Raw genomic sequence first — 22,656 nt, 5'->3', positions numbered from 1 at the left:
ATTTCGTGTACAAGTTTCTCTAATCCTAGATCTACCTTAGATCTACATGGAAGAAAGATATACCTTTGTAGCGAAGCCCTTCGCTTATCCCGCTCGTCCAAGAAGATGCCGGATCTCAAGGGTATCAAGTGAACACCCCTCTATGTGTATCCACACGAACGATTAGGTGGAGAAAAAACCTCTTAAGTGTGCTAGCACTCAAGGAGGTTTCGGCTAAGGTGGAGGAGAGGGAGAGAAGAAGAAAGCAAGGAGGAAGAAGATGGAGTTACAAAACAAAATGAAACTCTCACAATGAGTTAAGTGGTCGGCCACTTCAAGGAGAGGTTTTAAACCTCCATGGGATATCAAGAGTCACAACTCTTGATCTCCCTCATGATGTCGCACACACATAAGCCAACCTTGATGATGTGGAACATCATCATTGGCCCATTTAATGCCAACTCAAAAATGAGGTGACAATGGTCAAGTCAAACTTGACCTTTCATCTTCCCTCTCAAGTCAAGTCAAACTTGACCACTTCTCTCCCATGGTTGATCAAATCTAACCATTTGATTCAAATCAATTTAATATAATGAATCTCTATTCATTGATTAAATTGATTCAATGAAACATAATCTAAATTAGATCCATTGAACACATGAATCAAATCGAGTCTAACTCAATTAGTTTAATTTGGATTACTCTTAATCCAATTGGGTTCATCATATGAACCTAATCCTCTTGGTTCATCAAATGAACCTAATCTCCATCTAATTGCCCTTTGTGTGTGACCCTATAGGTTCTTGTAACGTTGGCAATGCTCCTAAACCCATTTAGAAGTATAAGTAATGAGTAGTATCTAGCAACACATCATTACTACCCAAGTTACAAGAATGTTGAGATCCAACATCACCTTGTGACTACTAATTGTGACTCTTCACAATATATGACAAGTGCCCTTCTATCCTTGACATCTAGATTGATCAATTTGAGGCATAGACCGTGTCATCCTCTAATCAATCTAAATCTTGAACTCCAAGTAGACTCACTCTAATCAAATGAGCTCAATATCTCATATTGACTCACTTGGGCATGGTCATGCACTTAGTGGTCTCACTCTATCAAGAATAACGATGTCACTCCCGTTATATAGGAGGGATAGATTCCATCTACATCACTCACATCCCTCTGTATAATTTGTTACATACCCAGTAATCGCCTTTATAGTCCACCCAGTTACGGGTGACGTTTGACGAAGCCAAAGTATGCAACTCCTTATGTAGGGAACCATGATGTCTTCAAGTCTAAGGACTAATAGTCATACTAATAGCCACATGAGAAAGTATATGACACTCATATAACGATTCATGATACTTTCTCATGGCGGGTCATTCAGTATACATTCTCCAATGCATACCCATGTGTCAACTTGATATCTCTATATCCATGACTTGTGAGATCAAGTCATCGAGTTGACCTACATGCTAGTCTCATCGCATTAACATTGTCCCTGAATGTTAATACTTAACTAGGAATGATTAAGAGTAGTGTTGTCTATATCATCTCACTATCGATTCATCCAATCGATGATATAGATAAGAACCTTCTACTCAAGGACATTATTATACTTAGTTATTTGACACCAATACAAGTAAGTATAATAACAAAAAAGAAATGTCTTTATATAAAATGCCTTTATATACATAGGAATATGATACAATGAGTTCATACAACAATCATCATATGATTGACTCTAGGGCTCTAACTAATAGTGCCACCAGGTTGCCCTCACCACTGGACACAAAGTTGAGACAAAGATCTTACTCAGATCGCTTCGTCTCCATGGTTGACTAGTATCGATTGGAGACAAAAAAACTTGTGGCTTAGGAAAGCCGTCTTGAAGATATCTCGGCATTGATATTGATAGAGCAAGCTTCGTTAAGCTTGCTCGTTAATTCTGATAGAGACTAGTCTTGCGAGGTTAGTTAAAACTCTCTACAAGGTTCAATTACGAACTTACAGATATAACTCATAAATGAACACTTTGATATATGGTTATGTCTAACGCATGTGTGTATTCTATATGTGTGTGATTAGTATGTTGTAATAATTTAGATTATTATTTTGCTTCGGCTGTTTATTTATTGAAATAAAAATTTAAAAAATGCATTCGGAATCCCTTCTGCAACCTCGGCTCAAATTTTCTATGCATACTTAAATCAAAGAAACGAAGTTATTCATCCCTCCCTTTTTACCAGTACTTGTACTTTTATATAGCATTATTTTGCTCCCAAATCCTAATGGATTAATAGATATGGATTGTAGATTGTTGGTGTTGGAGAGATAATATTATGGGGTAATAATGTTGCGTAGTAATAAACAGAGTTCCGAGTCACATTATAGGCTTGAGCTAGCCATTGATACATGTTAATAGTTTGTGTTAATTTTTCAATATTAATTGTATTTATATGACATTCATAAAATATTAACAAGAGTAATATAAGTTTAATTTATAGTTGGATGGTTATTTATCCCTTCGGATGATAATTACGGGATCTAACTTAAAAAATTAATGTTAAAAATTGAATCGTGAATATCTCATTAATTATGAAAATGTTTTACCATTCCATCAAATTATGAATATCCTATTAATTAGGGAAGTGCTTTACCATTCCATCCTAGGGTAATGATTTCGGAGTGAAATAAGTAAGTGGAAGTACAATAAATTACAAAAGAAGAAAGTAAAAAAATGCCATCATTTTTGTCGGTTCTTTACTTATCCAACGATTTAAGTAACCCGTCTCTCAAATAATATTACACAAATAATTTATCTTAGAAGTAATAAAAAAATAAAAAAAAAATTAAAGATTTAAATAGAATAAATATTTTGAAGATCAATATTTCTTGCTGCTTGTATTTCAAGTAAATAAGTAACGCTGTAAACAGCGCATGAATCACCACCCACCCAGTGGGTTTTCCTTTGTCGACCGCGTATGTTTCGGAGGCCATCATAAGGTACAAGTTGTTGGTACCTATAAAAAATGGTTTTGAACACTCTCCAGCGGGCTCCATCCAAGGAAGCTGTTTTTACCTTCTTCTGTTTATTATTTTTTTCCTTTTTTCTGCCTCTTTCTTCTTTTTCATCTCCTCTATTTTTTCTTCCTCGTTCGGAGAATTTCATGTTCCGTCCCCTAATCTTATTCTTTGCGGTTTAGCACGTAGAGCATCGGATCGAGAGAGAGAGAGAGAGAGAGAGAGAGAGAGAGAGAGAGGCCAGTCCTAGTGAAGCAGTGTCCTTGGATTTCTTCCATCCCGTATGCTATGTCCTTCTCAAGTTTTTTGTTTTCTTTGTTATTTCCCTTGTTCTTTAAATGGGGTAAGGACCGGTAGGGAGAATAGATATTTTAGTTTTTGATTTTTTTAAAATAATTTTCTATTGGTTTTTGGATTGTACCGTATGGTTGGCACTTGAACTTGGGGATCTCGTTTATTGCGTCATCATGATGATAGTGGATTTTGTCTTTAACTAGCTTTTCTATTATCTGCGTTGGTTTTACTAGCGTTCTTTGATTCGTCTTGTTTAACCTCCAATCATCAGATAATTGATTTTATTAGTGTCTGTTTCAGGGATTCGTTCTCCTGGCTTAGGGATTTTATACTTGTTTACTTTAAATTGGGTTATTTTCTTTTGATAATGTTTCTGTCATTTCTGGTGATTATGTTTCCAAATTTCTCTACTTGCCCCAATTCCTTCGAGATTTTATCATGGATCTGGGTCTATTACCATTCATCTCTTCAGATCCTGATTGATTTAGTGCTAACTGGACGGTAGAAGGATGACTGTTGTGTCTTTCTCTGGGGCAAATTCTAACTCTAAATTTTCAACTCAACCTTAGTTTCAACTAAATTTGGAATTTTGCACTACATTTACAACAAAAGTGTTATAACATATAATTTTTATTAGTTTGATTGAATTACTTCTGTTATATGCGAGCTTTGCATTTTTTGTTCCTTTCTTTTTCATTTTCTTCTTGTAGCATACTGATTGGTGGAGCATTTGGATTTGTATGGTTGGATTCAGATGAATACATGTGCCAATCATGTCTCCTAAAACAGACACTTCTAGGTAGTGCAATCAGTAACTCTGCCATTTGCCTTTGTTTCTTTATGGTATGAATTGATGGAATTTCTGCTTTCAAACAGTGAAGATCAGTCACGGCACTACAAGTCCAGTCAGGGCAATTATGGTGAAGAATCTTTTATAATGGACGATTCTCTTAGTTGTATATCAGGCTGTGAAATCTGTTCTTCAAGCTTTAGTAAGATTTTATTTTGCTGTTTTTCTTTCCCCCAAAAAAACCAGAGATTGATGCTGAGTTGCTTGATTTATCTGTCTTTTATCCAGGTGATATACAGGCTACTCTGAATGTGCAGGGCAGGTATATATGATTCACCTGTTTTGATGTTATACTGTCTTCTTCAGGAACATGATGTTTATAAAAAGATTATACAACAAGATAGGTATATGTTAATTTAAAGAAAATGATAAACAAAATAAAAGAAAATCTAAATTCATATTCATCGAATAAAAATATTTGTTTTTATATATGTTGTTTTCACTCACATATGCATATAGACTAAGAGGTATTTAATGTAAGACTGAAATTACAAGGGTACATAGAATTAAAAAGTCCTTATCTTCAATCTTTCATGTATTTTAACCTAATTTACAACATCTGATGTTGGCTACATATCAGTTGCCTAACTATGAGAAATTTGTCCATACACTATGGCTTGATGCTTGTTTTACTTGCATGGATAACTAGGAGAGGGAGGACATTCTTTTCAAGAAAATGTTCTTTCCACTTGGTTGGATCAATGCTCATGAGCTTTCATTTTACAGGGAGGATGGTTATGCTACCTTAAATACTGATGAAAAACTGAGAGATTTCAAGGAAAAGTCTTCTCTTGATGGGAGCAATGAAGGTGGCTCCAGATGTCACATTTCATCTGGAAAAAAAATATCATCTAGTTCATTTGAAAATAACGAAGACGAAAACAAATTAAGCAATGGCATCTTGGATGATGCTCAATCCAAAAATTCTAGGCTTGTTTCGTATCATATTCAAAATCACATGGATGGCGATATTCTTCCATGGTTTCCTGATTTCGAATCAGATCCTTACATCTGGCTACCTCCTGAACCAGAAAACATGGAAGATGACAAACCCAGCATTGCTGACAATCATGATGATGATGAGTACAGCAGTACAGAGTGGAAACAGGCAAGTTCTTTAAGCAGTTTGGATGAGCATCATGGAAGCATTCAAACTTCCAGAGAGAAAAGACAAAAGGCAATGTTAGAAGCAATGAATGGACAATTCAAGATTCTCGTTAGTCGTTTTTTAGCATCAGAAGGTGTTACTTTTTCTAGGATAGATGATGATAATGGGTGGGTAGACATTGTTGCTTCCCTATCTTGGAAAGCTGCATTGCTTGTGAAGCCAGATGCTACTGAAGGACGAGCAATGGATCCTGGGGAATATGTGAAGGTGAAATGTATAGCATCTGGTAGTCCTCAACAGAGGTATGGTGGAGATGGGCATTTGGTTTTATGTCTCCTTTGCCATCTTGTCTGTTCTATGTTACATGATTTTCATAAAACCAGTTCTTTATTGTGAATTCTTTGTTTCAGTGAACTGATCAATGAGAACTCTTTGTTTCAGCGAACTGATCAATGGATTAGTGTTTAAGAAGAATGCTGCTCATAAGCACATGCAGACCAAGTTCAAAAATCCTAAACTCCTACTTCTTCAGGGGATCCTTGGCCATTCTTCTGTAGGTTTATCATCATTTAACTCCATGGAGCAGGTTAGATTATTAATAAAATTAATATAATTATTTGAATTTGCTGCTCTTAATTTTTATTCCTTTAATCAGGAAAAGGAATATTTGAAGAGCATGACTGAAATGATAGAGGCTTGTCATCCAAATGTGGTTTTAGTGGAGAAAAATATTTCTCGTGACATACAAGAATCTCTGATCGAGAAAGGAATAACTATGGTGTCCGATATGAAGCATCATCGGTTGGCAAGGATTTCTTTATGTACTGGTTCTCCTATAATTTCTTCTTCTAATTTTCCAACGAAATTGATCCTGCCACATTGCGACTTTTTCCACATTGAAAGGTTTGTGGAAGAATATAGTAATGTTAGTGAAGGTGGAAAAAAGCCAAGCAAAACCTTAATGTATCTAGAAGGATTTCAAAAACCATTGGGTTTTACTGTGAGTATGATTTTTTTTTTTTTTTACTTCATTTTTCTTTGACGTTCTTTAACTATTGCATTTCTTTATTCTGGAAATTGTTAATGTTGGTTGAGAGTGCACACATAGATAACTGTTTGAGGTTGCACACATAGCGATATTCATTTCTTGTTCTATGATCGTGTGCTCGTCTCTAATAGATTAGTACATATTAGTACATAGCAGAAACAAAAATATAAAACACAAACACAAGAACACCTCGATTTTATGTGGTTCAGAAGAACTGTCGGTTCCTACTCTATGTGGCCTAAAGTCGTAGTTGTTGCACCACTATTCTTTCTCTTTCAGACGCCTTCCTAAGATGGAGAAACCTCTTATAGTACCTTTTCTTACAAGCAACACAAACCAAATATAAAAGATAAAGATGAATACAATGCAAATAAACAATTTACATAAGAAATCTTTGCTTTGCTCATGTGGTGGTTTCTTTAGATTGATTCTTAAAGATCTGGAATGCAACAACACTTTGACAAACCCTCCAAGAATTGGCCTATCAAAATCATTAAGAAAACCCTCTTTTTTTTTTGTAGGATTGTTGTCCTGACTAGAATTTGCCTATCAGTCGATTGCTACGGCTCCATCTAGTTCAACATTAGTTGATTGATTTTCACTTATTAGTCTACCAACATTAGTTTATTTCTCGAATTGATTGCGAAACCTACTGTGTGTCTCACAGTGTCATTAGTCAAGTGCACTACTCGACTGCTATCATCCAATAGTTTATTGCTTATACCACAAACCCCCTTAAACCTTGAATTTATGATTTATGATTCTTCAATCGACCGACTGCTACTCAATATCAGTCGATCGATACCTTAATGTGAGCCATACCAAGGCTGTACTCTACCCTTGCTTATTATCCGATTGAGTCTAACCTATCAGGACTTTTCTTGCCTAGCATATGGTTGACCTTGATCTGTCAGGACTTTTCCATTGCTAAACATCTAGTCCTTCTTGACCCCTTCCCTTCTCATACCCAATGTTTTAAAAAGCGTGAAGCGCGACGAAGCACCAAGTCCAAGCTTCAAGCTTTATAAGTTTAAGCGAGTTTAGGACAATTTTAAGCGTAAAAAAGCATTTTATATTTTTAAATAAAATTTAATTATCTTAAACAAATAAATAGATCAAATAATACTTAAACATGATAAATTTAAGGTTCATGCATAAATTTCTCACATTTTTAGAAAGACAAAAGTCACAAAGTTTATAATATCCATTAGTTTTCAATTTTCACAATAAAAGAACATAAAAAACTAGATATTATCTAATTCCTTGTCTGATTCTAATTCAATCTCATCTTCATTCATCTCATCTTCCGTATTATCCGATACAAACTCGTTTTCATTGGACTCCCCTATAATATTAGCATCAGTGTCTTTTGTTGGCTGTAAAGTGTCAATCTCCATATCAACTTCATCATCACAACCCTCAACTATCCAAGATTGTGCCTTGCTACCATCACGTGCAAGTAAAGTCTCTAATTTATCCTTGCCCTTCTTCTTGTTCATCAATCTTGCATTAAATTGGACATAAACTAGATTATTCATCCTTGTAGCATTTAGTCTATTCCTTTTTTGGTGTGTATCTAGATAAGAAAAAAATAAAAAAAAGTTAAGAGTAATTTATAAATTATTATACAACTATCAAATTAAAATATAACAAGACAATTAACAATATTTTACCCCTTCAAAGACACTCTAATTCCTTTCACAGCCGGATGAACTAGTAGTTAAGCCAAGGATCCTCTTTGCCATCACTTTTAAATTTGGTGTCTCATTGCCATAGAAATCCCACCAACTTACCAGAAAATATTGAAAAACATAAAAAGAGACAAAATATGATAACAATAATATATTAATATGAAAGGAAATCAAGAATAATGTCAATATACCTGGATTGTAATTTTGATCATTAATATGACATCCACTTATTACTAGTTTCTTCCCAAAAGCACCTTCTTTTTGAGTGTACTTTGGCAATTCAATATTTATCACATGATGTTGCATTTGAGCATCGGGAAAGAACTTTTCAACACAAACAATCATATTGTCCGTTATCAAAGGTTCATCTTTTATACTTTGATTCTTGAAGAAGTAATATGGATTCAAAAAATAAGCTGTGGTATGAAGCGGACCATCAAGACGACCCTTGCTTTTGGAATCAATAATGTTTAAAATCAGCAAATAATCATTCTCTTCCTTGAATGTTTTTCGAATTTCCTCTTTTGCATTCAATATCTCTCCATACACAAAACCCATGGATGGTTTCTCCTCTCCATCAACAAGTCTAAGAACTTTTACCAATGGAGTGAATATCCACAAGCACAAATCCATCGAGTTCCAAAAATCATTTGGAACAACAACATCAAAAGCCTCTTTCCCATTTTTACTCCTAGGCCATTTAGTGTTATCCTATTCTTTGCTAGTCATCATATTTCTCAACTCTTGCTTCTTGTCTAGCAAACTTTGTAATGTTAGGAAAGAGCTTGCAAATCTAGTGACTTCTGGCCTAACTATCTCCCTTTTTGTAAACTTTCTCATCAATGCCAAAGTCTTGTGGTGTGCATAAATGAAAATAGTGAAAGACTTTGCCTTTTTGATCACTCCATTAAACATAGGAAGTTTAGAAATTCCTTCAAGCATAAGATTTATTGTGTTAGTGGCGCATGATGTCCAAAATATATTGGGTCTTTCTAACGCTTACAGTTTTGCAACTGCCATATTATTTGAAGCATTGTCAGTCACAATTTGAACCACGTTTTGAGGCCTAACCTCAATAATACATGCATTAATATAATCAAATATGTATTGGGCAGTGTGAGCATCATTTGAAACTTCCTTCGATGAAATAAAAGTGGTACCCAACTTACAGTCCACACACAAATTCATGATACTTCTTCTTTTTTTATCACTCCAAGCATCTGTCATAATATAACAACCATTATTTTTCCATTCTTCTTGCTTTTTTAGAGTTTCTTTTGTTCTCTCTACCTCTCCTTTTAAAAGTGGCCCTCGTAGTTGGTATTGAGAAGGAGGGATATAACCTGGACCATATTGTCCTAAAGCCTCAACAAATCTTTTAAAACTATCATGCTCAATTGCATGGAAATGAAATCCAGCTTTATACACCCATCTTGCCAAATATTGATGGACTTCAAGTAATCTTTTCTTAGCAATTGCATCATTAATATTTTGCTGCCTCATTTTCTTACTTGCACTCGTAGAAGCATCATCTACTTTAATTGACTTTGCAAATTGGTCTATGGGTCCTACATTGATGGACCTTTTTTTGCTTTCTTTCTCAATGATAGCTATTTCATCATCTTCCTCCTCACGAGAATTCAAAGTCATAACCACGTCATTCATTATCTTAGATTGATTCAATACCTTCTCTAGCTTCTTAGACTTGTTGTCCTCAAGTGCCGAACGACATTTTTCTTTTTGTTCTTCGGTTGCCCTCCCACATGATTTCACACCTTTTCCTTTGATTCCCGAAATATGAATTTTGTGCCTATATATTCTGTTGGACCGCGTTGGCCAGCTAGAAGGGAGGGTTGAATAACCCTGCAAAAATTAAAAGCACAACCCTTCTCGAACTTTCAAAATAACACTTGCATAAATAAAGTAAACAAATAAAACAGGAAAGAAGAGGCAAAAGTATTTTTACTTGGTTACAACCAGGGAAGTTGTTAATCCAAGGAATGAATTGCGCACTAGAATATCTCCTTCAGGTGGAGAAGCCTCTTACAGCATTTAAGCACAGAGAATAAAGAAGCTAAACTACAAATGAAGCGCATAAGTGTTGGAAATGCTAATTGCTTGTCTATTTTATAACTTCTGGACCAAGGTTGTATTTATAGCCTTAGTCGGGGTGCCTGGATGAGGATAAACTTTTATCCCCTTCGTAACGGATCGCGTTTGACGCGATCCTAGTCAAAATTCAACTCTGGACGCTCGGATCACTAAAGTCAACTTTATTGACTTTTGGTCCGGGCCCTCTGCTCCTGTGCTGCTCGCCTCGGTCCGGATCTTCCGCTCTGGCTCCGCTCGCTTGGGTGATTTCAGCTAATCGAAATAAGGCTAACCCGAACCAATTTTTCGAGCAGGCTTCCGCTCCGGCTTCTCGTCCCTCGGAATCGTTGCGTTCTTCCTTCTCGTCCGCTAGCGTACTCATCCGCAGCTCTTCGTCCCTTGATCGCACCCCGTGCCGACTTTCTCGTTAGCTGCCTTGCTCCTCGAGCAATCTTCCACTCCGGCTTCTTGTCCCTCGGAAACACCACACGCTTCCTTCTCGTCCGCCGGTGTACTCTTCCGCAGCGCCTCGTCCCTCAGACGCACTCTCCTGTGCCATCCTTCTCGCTAGCTGCGTATTCCGCTCGATTCCCTGTGCTCCTAAGTTCCTGCACTTAGACACAGGGTTAAAATACCATAGGACCTAACTTAACTTGTTGATCACATCAAATCAACCTTGGGGTTTCAACATATTCCACCTTTTGTAACTTTACCACACAAAATACATTTAACAGAGTTAGGATTTTTTGGATCTATAAACACAGTCGTCTCCCATCCAACATTACTGGACTCTTTTTTCAATTCGCTGTCTTTAGAATTAGAGTTAGATGCCATCAAAGATTGTTCCATTGATCCCTACGAAATACAAGTCCAATTGACCATATGCTCACAATCCAAATTTCTCCAAATAAAAGATAATTAACACGAATTAAAATTAAAGTACATAAAAAAATACTTCATTAACATCACAATAATAAATAAAAAAGAAATTTTTGAACTGATAAAACTTGTAAGGCAAAAACAATACTCTGCTCATTGAACTAGGAGTAGATTAAAGGTAAATAATTGATGAATGAGAGACTCAAAAAAAAAAATTCCGAACAAAATTCTGCAATCATTTACAGGATCATGCACCAGAAAACAAAATCTTAATTCTTAACAAAAGACATGTATTTAATATGACAAAAAGAAACAGAACAACTATCTACTACAAGCCCTCTGTTGGTTGCTTCAACAAAAAAAGATCGCATGATCTAGATTTGTCCTAATAATTGGTAAAACCAGAGATGACCATGAATTCTAAAACTTTGTTAGGTGATTGCCGTTTATTTCGTCTGACAAAATTCCACCTCATGCTTGCAACAATATGCCTAAAATTCACAGCCTCAGAGAACCTATAATCAGCAAGAACAACAAAACATTATGACTTCTTTGTACCATGAGGGAATACCTTAGCTTACAAAGTTTATGACTACATAAAGGTCTCAATTAGACAGACAATCTTACTTCCTTTCCATATCCAAATGAGGAACTAGTTCTTCAAGGCAGAGCCCTAACCGGAACTCAAATTAGATTTATTGGATTCTAGAACATCCATCTCAAGCTCACCTCTTACCCTTTTTTTGGAATTTCCAAATTTAAAAACAAGTTCTCTGTGAAAATACACATTGAATCACATATCAGAGAGTGGCGATCGAATCAAAACCTGCTTTCGAGCGAGAGGTCGATCGATGAAATTTCAATAAAATGCCGGGGAGACTGACCGTGCAGAGAAGCAAAGCATGGATAGGAAACAAGAAGACAAGATCGGATAGAAACCGTCGCCCTTGTCGCCATCGCCCCTGCCGCCGTCCCCGCCACCCCCATCGCCGATTCGTATACAAAATTTGAAGTCGGTGACAAGTTGTAATACTTTCCGATCGCTTTCTTTAGGTTTTCTTGATGGCAAGCAGATAGGAGGTTTACGACAGATTATGGGTTTTCTCTCGAGAGTTGAGAGACGTTGTGTCTCTTCGTTTTCTCCAAATTTTTTTCTTTATGTTCTTTAAAAATTTACAAATTAATTAAAATTATAAATAAAAAATCCCGCTTAAGCACTTTTAAGCGCGCTTAATCATGCTTAATTCGGTCAAACATGCTTTGACCGCCTTTTCCCCGCTTTCGCCAAAAGCGAAGCTTTTCTTCCTCGCTTCGCGCATTAGCGCGCTTAATCGGCGCTTAATGATGGTTTTTAGAACATGGCTCGTACCTAACATCTGATTAACCTTGACCTATCAGGACTTCACTATTGCCAAACATTTGGTTCTCTTTGACTTGTTTAGACTTCCCTTTTTAACATTCGGTCAACCTTGACCTGTTTGGACTTCCCTTTCATGGCTAACATTCGGTCTTCTATGATCTATAAGGACTTCACCAACACATCTAACATTCGGTCCTCTATGACCTATTTAAACTTCTCTTCTCATGTCTAACATCTGGTCTTCCATGACTTGACTTTCATCATTACTAAGTGTCTGATCAACTGTTACTCACTTGAACTTTACCCTTGTCAATTCTCTGTTAGATTCTCAAATACCAAGTGTATGGTCAACCACGACCAACTTAAACTTCTCTCTTACCAACTTTGTCTCATCACAAGGATTAAAATCTCGACTCGTGTCGAGATTTCGATCCTTCGGTATTGTATCGTGTCGATGTAGTTTCAATATTTTTTTAAAAAATTTTAAAATATAAATGCATATTAATTTTATTAGTATTTGATTATTAAATATGTTTTATATTTTGATATGTGAAATTTATATTTCAATATTTTCTCATAAGATAATGGCTATTAAAATTTCATACAAATTATTTTAAAAATTAGTAATCCTTAAAATTCAAAACTAAATTTAAAATTATAAAAACATTTGAAAGGATAAAAATAATTATAAAATTCTTTGAAAATATTAATTAATTTTTGAATATATTTGTAAATTTTTAATTTTACAAAATCTATTTGAAGAGTTTAAGAATTATATATTTTTTAAATTTTAGCTTGTTTTATATTTAATTTTAAAATTATTTGAAAAATTTTAAATTATTTTATAAATATTTATTAAAATCTAAAATTATTTTAAATTTTGAAATAATTTTTAATATTTTATAACTATTATTAATAATAGTTTATTTATAAAAAAAATCATATTTCAATTGTGGTTGCGATGACCTGCGGAGGCCATCATGGCATCATGGACCCTACAAAGGGTTTTAGGAATATATAAAATTTTATTATTTTTTTAGAATTTTAAATAATTTTTATATAATTTAATGGAATAATTCGATTAGTATTTTAAGAATATGTTTGGCTATTTATTTAAATTTGGGATTGATTAGATCCACTAAAAAATAATATCACTATGAGATAAATAAATAAATAATTTATTATATATTTTGAATTAAAATAAATAAAATATATAATTAATTATATAATTTTATTAGGGTTTAGTTAAGCCTCTTTGGATTATCTCTATCATGGCTAGGAATTGATTGAGATAATCAAACTAAGTTCAATTTTAATTAAAAAAAATGTCTTTGTTGTAATTAAAACCCCACGGCCAACCTCCGGTGGGACCTGTTGGTGTTGCGCCACCCCTTCGGCGTGACCGCTGGAGTCGCACGACTCCTTCGCCGCAGCCGAGGGGATCGTGCCGGTGCCGGTGGGTATGCGAAATGAAATGTTTCGCCTATTTTGCCTATTTCGCCGGTTCGACATGAGATTTTAATCCTTATTTGGTCATAACCCACTTGAATTTCTTTATTGTTAATTATTCAATCAATCTTGTGACCTACTTGATGTTTCGCTCAACCATCAAATATATTGATCAAACATTGAAACCCAACTCGAGCTTGGTCAATCTTGATCAGAGGTCGATTGCACCATCAACGGTAAGTGGGGGATTGATAGAATTTTTTATTGTGCTATCCAAATGACCAATACTTTCTCAATTAATATTGTCGCATCAAATTATTAGCAAAGTGCTATGGGAGGATTATCTTTTGTTGCAAGTTTCCTCTAGAGGCAATGATGATGTCAACGAATACAACTGAGATTTGTATTCCGCTGCTATCACCAAAGCCTATCTTTCTACATGTAGCCTTGTATTAATGTGTGAAACCTATTCTTGCCTCATTTCTAATTAAATAAATTTGTTTAAAAATGTAAATAACATATGCCTTCGGGATTCTTGCAAGACCATGTTTGGATTCAGAAACTTTGTTTATTTAAGTACTTTTTGTGTTGAATTTTTGCAGATATTGCTGAAGGGTGCTGAGAGTAATGAACTGAAACAGATTAAGCGGGTTGTTCAATACACAGTTTTTGCCGGATACCATTTGATACTTGAGACTTCATTCTTGGCAGATCAAAGAGTGTTTTTCACTGATAATAATGTTGCAAGAAGAGAAAGTGGAAATTTGAATAGTGAACCATTTTGCTTGATTAACCATGAAGGTTGTTTGTCTTTTGTAGCTTCAGAGCAAGGAGTAGATGTTCCAATATGCAGTGGTTCATTTGGTAGTTTTAAAGATGGGATGACATCATCAGATTCTCACTTAGCATATATGATTTCTGAAAAATCTGGTTTTGTTGACACAAATATGTTAGGCTCCTTTCAATCTAGAAATTTGCCATCTCTTCTCTCTTCCCATCATGGAGACAAATCTACTTCCAATGCTGAATCTTCTTCAGTAGAGTTTGTCATTCAAAATACAATATACGATGGAAAAAAAACTGATCACAGAATCTCAGAAAACTCTGAAACTAAAGAAGTAAAGCTAGGTAATGGAGCTTTTGATTATAAGGGCAATCGGATCAAGGGCTCTATTAATGTCGACGATGATGCTTACATTTCTAAGAAACAACAGAAGGATGAAGTTGAGAGTGTATTGGATTCACAGAGTATTTTGGTTTTACTTTCAAAACAGTGTATAACAAAAGCAACCATATGCGATCAGAGTCATCTTTCCCGTATTAAATATTATGGGTACTTTGACATTTCACTAGGACGATTTCTGAAAGATATGTTGCTTGATCAGGTTGTTTTTTTTTTAAATTTCTTTGCTCACTAGTATGATATTTTATATCAAATGGAGTTGGTATTAATGGGTATTTTTTTTGCAGAGTGGTTGCACTTCTTGTGGTGAACCACCAGACGCACATGTTTACTCTTACACTCATCAGAATGGGAATTTAAGTGTATACATCAAGAAAATTTCTCCTGATTTCCATCTGCCCGGTGAGTCTGAAGGGAAAATTTGGATGTGGACTCGTTGTTTGAGATGTAAGAATGGAAGTGAGATACCCACAAGGAGAGTCCCCTTATCTAGTTCGGCATGTAGTCTTTCATTTGGGAAGTTCTTAGAACTCAGTTTCTCTGGTCATTCTGCAGCTAGTAGGCTATCTGACTGTGGCCATTCATTGCACAGGGATTTCCTACGTTTTTTTGGGTAGGTTCATCTTCTTTGTTATTTGTTTTAAGTAGTTTTTGTAGTTTCTTTTTGTTGGATGCATAACCTCTGCGTACTTTGAGGAAATGCAGATTAGGCTCGAAGGTTGCTATGTTTGTTTATTCATCAATCAAGATATATGTTGCTTGTAAACCACCACCTGTTTTGGAGTTCCATGATCCAAAAGGACAAGAGTGGTTTAAGAGAGAAATGAAAGATGTATGTACTTTTTAACTTTTGGTAAAATATTTTGTTATAATATTTCTGCTATTGATTTTCTGTTAGAACTAATGAAATTCAACATCTAACACCATTTTTTAAAATCTTATTCTTCATTATTGACCTACATAATGATTTTACTCAAGGTTCTTTCTCGAGGGTGCAAACTTTTCTCTGAAGTTTCAGACCTGTTGCAGAACTTAAAGTCTAGATATATTGGCACTCAAGTCAAACAATGTGCTAAGATCTCAGGTTCACTCAAAGGATTTGCTGAAGTTGAAGAGATGTTGATACTGGAAACGGCTGAATTTGAGGTTTCATTAATGCTTTGTAACACAGTCAAGAATTTAATTTTTTAAAAAGTTATTTAAGTCTTTAATTTTGATAATTAGTTTTTTTAAAAAAATTCTTTAGTTTTTCTGGAAAGGTGGTTTTATTAGAGAAATTGGGGTTTTGTTAGACCACCACATCATCATGATGAAAAAACCCCACTATTAGATTTTTAAAAAAATTGTTTAGTTTTTCTAGAAAGGTGGTTTTATTAGAGAAATTGGGGTTTTGTTAGACCACCACATCATCATGATGAAAAAACCCCACTATCATAGAATTAGATACTAGATTTGAACTTTTGGAAGACGAGCTTAAAACCCACTGATTTAGAGTGGAAGGCCTAGAACGGTTTACAGCTCATTCTACCAACAAAATATAAAGGACATGATTCATATATCACACATAGCTCAACAATCACCCATGTATATCATCCACGTTGGAACCATCAATCGGTACAAAGTAAATCATTTTTAGGACACCCAAATCTGACTTATGTTTAGATCTGGACCTAAATTTTAAACTAGATCAGAAAATGATACTGCCCACCAAGTCAAATTAGATGTCCCTAATTTTGATTGTTGTCTTGACCCAAATGCATTTGTCGATTGATTGTTGAGATTGAGAATCACTTTGACTAATATATTATGACCTAAATTAAACAAGTACGATTTACAAAATTCAAATTTGTAGGTTTGGCATTTAAATATGTACAGAGTATTCAAGATTAATACATCGCAAATTGGGAAGAACCAATTACACATTGGGTAGAGATAAAACAAATTCAAAGTAGAAAATATATTCCACACCATACTTTAGAAAATAATAATACACTGTGGATCAATCTAGAATAATCAAACATGAGCGTAAATGAATATTTAAGTAAGTTTGAAAATTGACAAATGCGTTGTAACCCCAAATTAGATCCTAGTCAAATTTTGATCTACTTCATTGATGGATTGAGATCTGAAATTCAAAGATTAGTAAAATTATTTACCTTAATCTCGATTGAAGAGGCTTGCCAAAAGGCTGAAGAGCATCCATTAGGCCCCTCAACAAGTAACAATCCTACTTATAAAGTGTCACCACAATCTAGCAAGCCCCCTAGCCCAACTCATCATGAATCTGCCATCAAGTGAATAGAGACAAATATGCAAGCATTAGGAAAATAGAAAACTCTAATATTCAATGTTTTAATTGTCATCACAAAGGTCATATAACATCCAAATGTCCTCACAGAGTTTTAGCCTTGAAACAAAAAAACAACGAAGAAGTTAACCCTCTTGATGAGAACCATGAAAATTGAGAACTAAAGAATCGATCAAAGGAACCAATGCAATCCGTTGAATCCTTCAATGCCCGTGTTAGATAACACATAAACACACACTAGTATCTTCCACATATATACAAAATGTGAGAGTAAATCTTGTAAAATCATAATTGACAATGGAAGTTGCGTGAACATAGTTTGCACACAAGCCCTTTCTAGGATTCAAGTCGACCACCCTGAACCACACCCGAGGCTCTATCAAGTGACATGGGTAAATCGAACCTCCCTTCCAATTAATTACACAACAGTGTTTGGTTCCAAAGACCCATCATATATTCTTCTATGAATGTGTCAGCCTTGGCCGACCTTGGCTTTATGATTGCTTTGTTACTCATGACAGATGAGAAAATACCTACTCTTTCAAACACAATGGAAAAAAATCAAAATGTACCTAGCAAAACCCAACAAACTAAAATCCAAGCCTAACTTGCTCACCAAGGTTATCCAATAGTTGAGACAATCCCACATTCTTCTCACATAATGCACATTTGAAAAGAAAAGGGTACCATTAGTGACCTAGGAGATTAATCAGTCCCATGAAACTTAAGGACATAATTTACATAAAGTTAACTTATAAACCCTTCTGTATGGCCAACTACACCAAAGATTGGATCCCAGGATCTCTGTCTAACCTACCACTTGTCGAGTTCGCTCACAAAAAATTTGATAAACCAATCTACATTTTATAGTTATTTAAAATTGTGTATGGGTCGAAAGAATGTCAACCTATTGACTTGATTCCCTTACCTACCATTTCTCTTTCTTCCAATATCGTTGAGTAATGAGGCTTATAAAATTCAAGCTAATGCACATTGTAAATTTAAGGAATATAATGTAGGGGACTATGTGCTTGTCCGCATTCACCTCAAGTACGTCCTTAAAACTGCTCAAAAAGCTTTATAAACCCTCTTTTGGTCCTTTTCAAATTATGAGAAAAAACAGTGTTAATGCATATGTTGTTAATACAATTTTCAATATTGAGGACTTACTACCATATCAGGGAACATTCAAACCTTTCTTTGTTGAATTGACTGGTCACATATTGTTGGTGTTGACTCCTACACTCCCATCAATGACAACTTTTTTATCCTCTGAGCTCGAGTTATCAAAGAAATTATTCCATACACTCAAAAAAGATGATCCAAGAAGATAAGTCAACAACTCGCAGTCTCCTTAGTGGAGGAATAATGTAAGGGAACCATATTGGCATAAAAAGACAATAATGATTAAAGAAATAAACCAACAATTGCCAGATTCGGCTAAAATGACACCTCCACTTCACAACTAATCTACCTTCCCCTTCGACAAAAGTAAACTCATTGACATAAAAAATGCAATGTTTGAAAAAATAAACTAAGTTGGCCAAAAAGACACCTCCACTTCATAATTGCTCCACCTTCCCACTTGACGAAGTTAAGTTCTCTTCTGTTGAGGAAAATAACGCAGTCTAGAGTTTAATTTTATTAGAAGTTGTTTAAGTCATTAATTTTTTATAATTAGTTCAAACTTTTAAAAAAAGTTGTTTAGTTTTCCTAGAAAAGTATGTTAGGTTTTATTAAAAAATATAGGATTCTTTTAGAAAAGTATTATTTTATAAAGAATAGGTCATGCCATCAAATTATAAAAAGGGGTTAGGATCTCATGTAATAAATAAGTTTTGAGTTAATACAATTTGCAATTTCCTTTCCTCTAGGTGAGAATCGACAACATTCCTGTGGGTGAGAATCAATATTTTTATCCTTCCATTGTGTTGTTTCACTTTGTTACTTTCACAGCATGATATTTTTAATGCTGATTTAACATAGAATGAAATTTTCATTTATTAAAAACTATCCAGGCTTCTTTGCTGAAGGCAACTTATGAGGTTCTTGGTTTAAAGTGGCTTAACCAGGAGCTCCTTCTTGAGTTATATATTTGGGACCGCCGTTTAGATTGCCTTTTCCGAGATATGAAATGCCCAAGGGAAAGTGTGCTTGTAGTTGATGAAGTTTCCACAGTGCCTAGTCATGAAGATGAAACAACCTCTTCTGCTGATGACATACAAATTGATGCTGATGTTCAATCAACTAAAATTTTTGTTGAGACAAATGATAACTCCAATAAGCTTCTTGATATTGGTTTGGCTGAGTTGGTACAATCAGACAGAAAGTTTTCTGATAAATCACTGAATGATGTGTTGGTATCATCTTCTCTTGAACTCCCACGGAAACCAGGTGATTTACCTTCATCTCCCAGAGATAGTAACAGTAATGAGAAAGTGTCTGCATATATTTCCAGTGACATACAATTTGATCATTCTATAGAAGCTGTTGAAGATCCTTTTGTCAATAAAGCAATTGATGATCTGAAAGATGACGAGGCAGTTGCTGATTCCGAAATGACTACTAAACCCTCTGTGAATGATTCTTCTACAAGTGTTTATGCAAAATCAGAAGGTCCAGAAGAATTGATTTGGGCTCCATTTTCTGATTTAAAGAGGGAATACAGAAAGGATCTCAATGGTGGCTCATATCGAAAGTTCAAATTTATTAATGCCTACACGCCATCTTATCTTTCTCCATTGCATCAGCTTTCTTCTGGTGAAATGGACTCATTACACTTTCCAATCGGCCCTGGTGAGAATATCCTATCTGTTACCCAGGATGAGATATCAAGTATAATTGCCTGTGCACTTTCCATATCTGAAGATCATTCTACCTTGTCAGACAATGAACCAAAGGAGCTACGTAAATCTTATAGCTTGACATCTGATAGTTCTGGGATCTCTACAAATTGGGTTTCTACAGGATCATCAGAGACTGAAGGAATAAATATGCCACACAGGAACTTTTCACTCTTGTCCGATGAGTCTTTCACCTCAATTTCTGAAGATTCAGTATCTGTTGATCATTTGCTAGCATCAGATACTCTGCATCCTGAAGTGGCTGTGGGGATGGATAAGGTTTCTGGGAAAAGTATTTTCTTTGTCGTTTGCATATATGCGAAGCAATTTTATACTCTCAGAAAGAAATGTTGTCCTTCAGAACTTGTTTACATAACTTCCTTAAGCCGTTGCAAGAAGTGGGATGCTCAAGGAGGGAAAAGCAAAGCTTTTTTTGCAAAGACACTGGATAACAGGCTCATAATTAAACAAATCAAGAAGACAGAACTGGATTCCTTCCTAAAGTTTGGACCTGATTATTTTAAGCACGTTTTTCATTCTTTCGATTCAGGGAGCCAAACTTGTCTTGCTAAAATCTTAGGAATGTATCAGGTATAGTAACACCTTATATTTTGTTCTCCAGATTGCAGACTTCAAATGGCTTGTCTGTCTAATTAATGTTTTTTTTTGTGATTTTAAGGTTCGGCAAATTAAGAATGGGAAAGAAATAAAAACTGATCTCATGGTGATGGAAAATCTTCTTTTTGGACATGAAGTTTCACGAACATATGATCTGAAGGGTGCTAGCTTTGCTCGATATGTCACTGATGCAAAGTATGGCAAAACAGTTCTCTTGGATCAAAACTTTGTGGAGGACATGTGTAAATCCCCCATATATCTGGGTGGGAAAACTAAACATCTTCTTCAACGGGCCATTTGGAATGATACTTCATTTCTCACTGTGAGTTTGCTGCCAACTATTAGTAGCTAAAATTTTCTTTTTTAAATCTTCATAGTTTCCTTATGTTTAATTTACAGTCTATCAATGTCATGGATTACTCTCTACTTGTTGGAGTGGATGATGAACGAAAAGAGCTTGTGTTTGGCATTATAGACTATTTGAGGCAGTATACATGGGACAAGCAGCTGGAGACTTGGGTGAAAGCTTCGATGGTCGTTCCCAAGAATGAACTACCAACGGTTATTTCACCTAAAGAGTACAAGAAAAGGTTCAGAAAATTCATGAGCAGATACTTTTTAGCAGTTCCTCATAGTTGGAACTATGAACACTGTTCACTGACATGCGTATTTTGTGTCGATGGAAAAAAGAATTCGGCCAAAGTTCATAATGCAGAGCTGTCAGATCAGTGATAGAAAAATTCAAAGTCCTTCTCGGCAGAAAATTCAATTTCATTCTGATTTTTTTTCTGTTCTTGCTTCGTTATTGTATATAGTTATTGCTTGTTCCTCTCACTATTTGCGATTTTAAAGCAAATTTGTGGGTTATGCTAGTTCCACTATATTTGTACCTATAGTCATTTTAAACAGATTCAAAATTTGGTGTTTCATAGTGATGTTTCAGTACATACGTTTGTCATCAAATAAAAGCTAAGCATTTTTGACCGTGGATGAAAATATCTGTTGCATTTTATATATTGTTCTTTTATTATTAAAAATATGAGACTAGTAATATGCATTTAAAGTTAAAAGTTATCCATTTATTTTTTATGCCAATCTGGATTTTGACTAATGACAGGTTATATTTATTCAAAAATGTATTAAAGAGCGGTCCAAATGACAATAATTGACAAATAAGAAAATATTTTAATGACTTTTGGTTGTTAATTTCTCATGTGTTAATCTATTGTTGTTTTTGAAAATACTCTTACCTATCCAGACTAAGTTTGAGCTTATTCTTGTGATAATTGATCAATAACAAATTAATTAATATGTGAAACCCTCAAAAGAGGATTGATGTATCCGGAGATTACTCGTCTGAGTTAGCCACCTTCTCTTTCCCCGTGCATGAACACTCCTAGCCGAGCTGAGTCTCTCCAACCTCAAGCTCTGACAAATTCAAACATTCGTAGCCATTGTACCCTGCGACCTGCAACCACCCTTGGCAGCAATGACAAAGGTTAGGGCGACACCTCTAATGACTCAACCAAGTTAGGTGTACGACTCAACCATTGTCTCCTCTTGAACCCAAATTTGCTCCGCCTACAAGTCGATCCTCTGCTATCTGTAAGAAGAAGAATATGGAGAGAGCAAGAAATAATATGAAAGCAATAAAATCTATTGTTCATTGATATTTGCCCTAAGGACAATACAATATATAATGTTTAAAAAGTACTTGGTCAATTAACTAATTAATAAATAACAGAGTTATTCTTAGAATAATTATAACAGAATTATTAGAATAATCCAAATACTAAGATGATTTGATTTGGTAATTTGATCTGGTCAATTTTGATAATTCTATTTTATCTCTTTTACCCCCCGACAAACTCAACAGGAGATCTCTGACGTTGAGTTTACTTGCTAACTTGTTGAAACGTTGT

At 35.0% G+C, this 22,656-nt stretch overlaps 1 protein-coding gene across 3 annotated transcripts; it reads left to right on the top strand.

The window, feature by feature from the left end:
• The first annotated feature begins 3,044 nt into the window (after positions 1 to 3,044).
• LOC122032354 (putative 1-phosphatidylinositol-3-phosphate 5-kinase FAB1D) lies at positions 3,045 to 21,724 on the top strand. Of its 3 annotated transcripts, none has more exons than XM_042591635.1 (14): positions 3,045 to 3,293; positions 4,061 to 4,105; positions 4,183 to 4,298; positions 4,385 to 4,418; positions 4,883 to 5,566; positions 5,706 to 5,850; positions 5,920 to 6,264; positions 14,385 to 15,167; positions 15,253 to 15,578; positions 15,671 to 15,797; positions 15,944 to 16,111; positions 19,292 to 20,707; positions 20,796 to 21,056; positions 21,134 to 21,724. In XM_042591635.1, the coding sequence occupies exons 2-14, from the start codon at positions 4,080 to 4,082 to the stop codon at positions 21,464 to 21,466; spliced, it is 4,764 nt and encodes a 1,587-aa protein (XP_042447569.1). In that variant the 5' UTR covers positions 3,045 to 3,293; positions 4,061 to 4,079; the 3' UTR covers positions 21,467 to 21,724. The 3 variants fall into 3 exon arrangements, with proteins under 3 accessions (XP_042447569.1, XP_042447570.1, XP_042447568.1); XM_042591636.1 differs by having other exon boundaries at positions 4,017 to 4,105; XM_042591634.1 differs by having other exon boundaries at positions 3,045 to 4,105.
• Positions 21,725 to 22,656: the final 932 nt, after the last annotated feature.

Source organism: Zingiber officinale, chromosome 11A (genome assembly GCF_018446385.1).
Source record: "Zingiber officinale cultivar Zhangliang chromosome 11A, Zo_v1.1, whole genome shotgun sequence".
Lineage (NCBI taxonomy): Eukaryota > Viridiplantae > Streptophyta > Magnoliopsida > Zingiberales > Zingiberaceae > Zingiber > Zingiber officinale.
Note: the sequence above shows the minus strand (reverse complement) of the source record. Positions and strands in the feature narration are given on the sequence as shown.